Below are 2,955 nucleotides of genomic sequence, written 5' to 3'. Positions count from 1 at the left end.
TTAATAAGCCGAGGGTACAATCATATCTCCGAACATGCAGTCTTCCTCCAAAGCAAGATTATACCGGCTTCCACTTCCTCCTTTGTAGGCGCTTGTCACAATCCTGAGCCAGCCCTTCTCACCCTGGGAGAAAAGAAAAGCAAGGTCACGTGGATTATAAATCAAAAAGCACCAACTATATAAATCAGTCCAGCAGCCAGTTTGCATAAAAAGCTACTGAACCATGTGAAGCTCAAGACACTGTCATGACTCACCCACGGCTCTCCCCAGGAGTTGCGCACAATCCAGTATTCGGTTCCATTTTCTACTCCCCAGCCCGCCACAGCCACGATGTGGTTGATGTCAGGAGACTCTTCTTCCTCAGAGTACAGACCCCCGCTGTAGGCATCCAGTTTCTCTGTGGCCATGATTCCACAGCTGGAGGGATGAAGCGCTCAGTTAAAATGTTGACAGGCGATTAGATAACCTTTAACTTTCGTGAAATTGAACCTCAGCATTTCAAAATAAGCTTTAAAAACCTGATTGGTCCTCCAGTGTAGATTTCTGCCATCATGTTGTCCCGTCCACTAACGGCACCAAAGTCTCCCACCTTCCACAAAGTGTAGTTCTGCACCGTGTTGCACTTTCCAAAGGTCGTGCAAGTGCCACATGCATTGAATCGTTTGCACTCTGGAGAAAGATAGAGAAACTTAATTAAAGCTTTTCTAATGCACCAATGCATCATGAAACAAAATCAGTTCTGGTTCCTACTCTGGTCAATGGCCTGGTAGTTGTTGCAGGTCTCATCGGGGATGCCGTGTCTGTGGGCGTACTCCCACACACCGCCGTGGTCCCCTCCATGACAGGTGCCAGAGTCGGCACAGTCGACCACATGCTGGACGGACAGATAGGCAGATGGCCACACTCCTTTCCGCTTGATGTTAATGCGATCTACACACACACGGCAGAGTAAAGTTCCACACAGATGAAATATTCGTTTTAGCGCAAGTGATTTAATATCAGTGGAATTCCCATCTGTTCAGTTGGTACAATATCTAATAGGCATTTTATGAGACTTTGTCAGACATCTCCCTCCCAGCAATACCTCAGTGCAAGTGGGTGAGCGGCAAGTTCAGATAATGAGGAGCTGGTTAGAGTAAGAACTCAAGTAAACTTTCAAGGTTACAGTCGTGCAAACTCTTAAAAAGGTGAATGACGATGTCTTTTCCAGAAAGTAGTCGTGATAGTTTAGACTTCTGGCTCAGAACTAAATCTTGAAAACCCCCTTGTTAACATATTTTAGCTTCTAGATAGATGCTGCAGATCAATTTAAATGACAATTGAATTCAGCTCCATTTACTCAGGTGACGGCAGGATGTTAGTTCTCTTAAAGTGGGCAAGTAAAAGAAAACCTACCGGCCATGGCACTGGTGCTGCCGTGTGCCCAGCAGGAGCCACAGTACTGAGGGATGTGCTGGTTGCGAGTCGTACTAACGTAGTTGACGCCATTCACATTCCTCCAGTCCCAGGACTTTGGCATCTGAAGCAGGTTCAGGAGTTCATGAGGACGAACGGCAGTTCTGGGAAAGACAGGATTTGATTTTTTTTATGAACATGGAGATTGAAGGGCAGCGGCAGCTTTCCACTGACACCCTGTCAGCTTGTACATGCACACGCCTCAGGAAGGTTACTATGGTGAGGCAGAAACAGAAAGCTCACAGCACAGCGCTCTGACATGTCTCCTCACAAATAAAGTAGCAGTTGAGGAATGTTTGGTCAAGTGTGTGCATTTCAGCCAAGTCTGAACTCAACCCCAGCCATCTTGTGAATGAGGAGCATTAAGAGGAAAGCTGTTAATGGCATGAAATCACAAGTGAGGAAGTCTGCAGGGAAACCAAGGTGCAAACTAAATAACAGGCAAAAACTTGAAACCAGTATTTTGATTTAAATGTGCAAAGTTGAGCCTTCCAGTCAAAAAAAAACAGTCAACTCACCTCACTCCATAGCTGGGTTCCCTGGGCACTGGTATATAACAACTGGGCCTCTCTCTAGAAAAGTGTCGTCCTGAAACAGCAAGAATCATGAGCATGCAACTAAAACAGACGAACTGCGCCATGTTGAATCTCAGGGAATCGAACCACAATCCACAGATCATTGGGTCCTGGTTTAAATAACCCACCAGCACCACTAACAGAGGAGGAGCTCATCAGGCTTCATTGATCTCACCTGGACGCCACTCACAGGTGCATTGTGGGAAATCAAAATCACACTTTGAAGGAGGACATCCATCTTGACCTTCGAAATCTACTAGAATAATACAAAATGAATAGAAATAGGAATATAATATAATATGTACATACGGCAGAAGATAGATTATTATGGGTTTCAATAATTATCACAATATAATCAAGTGCAAGTACAGAGAGGGGTATTCAATTATTGAGTTACTCATTATCTGCCAATAAAGAAGAGATTAAAACCACAACCTTCACAATATTAATAATGTCACATTTATTCAGACTATTACTGAAATTAAAATGTTGATTTTCATATAATCTTTTGCCGTATCACCAAGACATATTCTGTATTTTCTTGTTTTGTCAGTGGTCGACATGATGCAAGTGTCTGCTGTAAGAATAATAAAATGAAGTGAAATTAAATGAAAGAAGAAAAGAAAGTGGTTTAATTTCCTCAGCATAAAAAACAATAACAGTAAAAAATACAACAAATTTAATCAAATCCAGTTTCATTGTGAGAATCCGGATGTTTTGAAGCAGCTGTTATTGAGGATTGACACGAACAATAATGCTTTAAATCTCTTTAAAAGCTTTTAGAGTGATCTCGATGCGTTGATCCCTGACAGGAGCTCATCAGTATGTCGCCTCATCCCCACACGTCACTTTGTCTTTTTGTTTATGCTCTCAAAGCCTCCGTGTGACAACAAAGACTTTATCACTGCGAGACGGCAAACAGAGC

At 43.0% G+C, this 2,955-nt stretch overlaps 1 protein-coding gene across 1 annotated transcript; it reads right to left on the bottom strand.

The window, feature by feature from the left end:
- On the bottom strand, positions 1–1,567 carry LOC128446165 (cathepsin Z). Its single transcript, XM_053429131.1, has 5 exons — positions 1,396–1,567; positions 751–930; positions 519–669; positions 255–417; positions 1–123 (listed from the first exon to the last, which is right to left on the bottom strand). Exons 1-5 carry the CDS (start codon positions 1,517–1,519, stop codon positions 1–3), a joined length of 741 nt encoding a protein of 246 aa, XP_053285106.1. The 5' UTR covers positions 1,520–1,567.
- Between the last annotated feature and the right edge of the window lie 1,388 nt (positions 1,568–2,955).

This window comes from Pleuronectes platessa, chromosome 8, assembly GCF_947347685.1.
Source record: "Pleuronectes platessa chromosome 8, fPlePla1.1, whole genome shotgun sequence".
NCBI lineage: Eukaryota > Metazoa > Chordata > Actinopteri > Pleuronectiformes > Pleuronectidae > Pleuronectes > Pleuronectes platessa.
The sequence above is the reverse complement of the archived record's forward strand: the minus strand, read 5'-3'. Positions and strand labels throughout refer to the sequence as shown.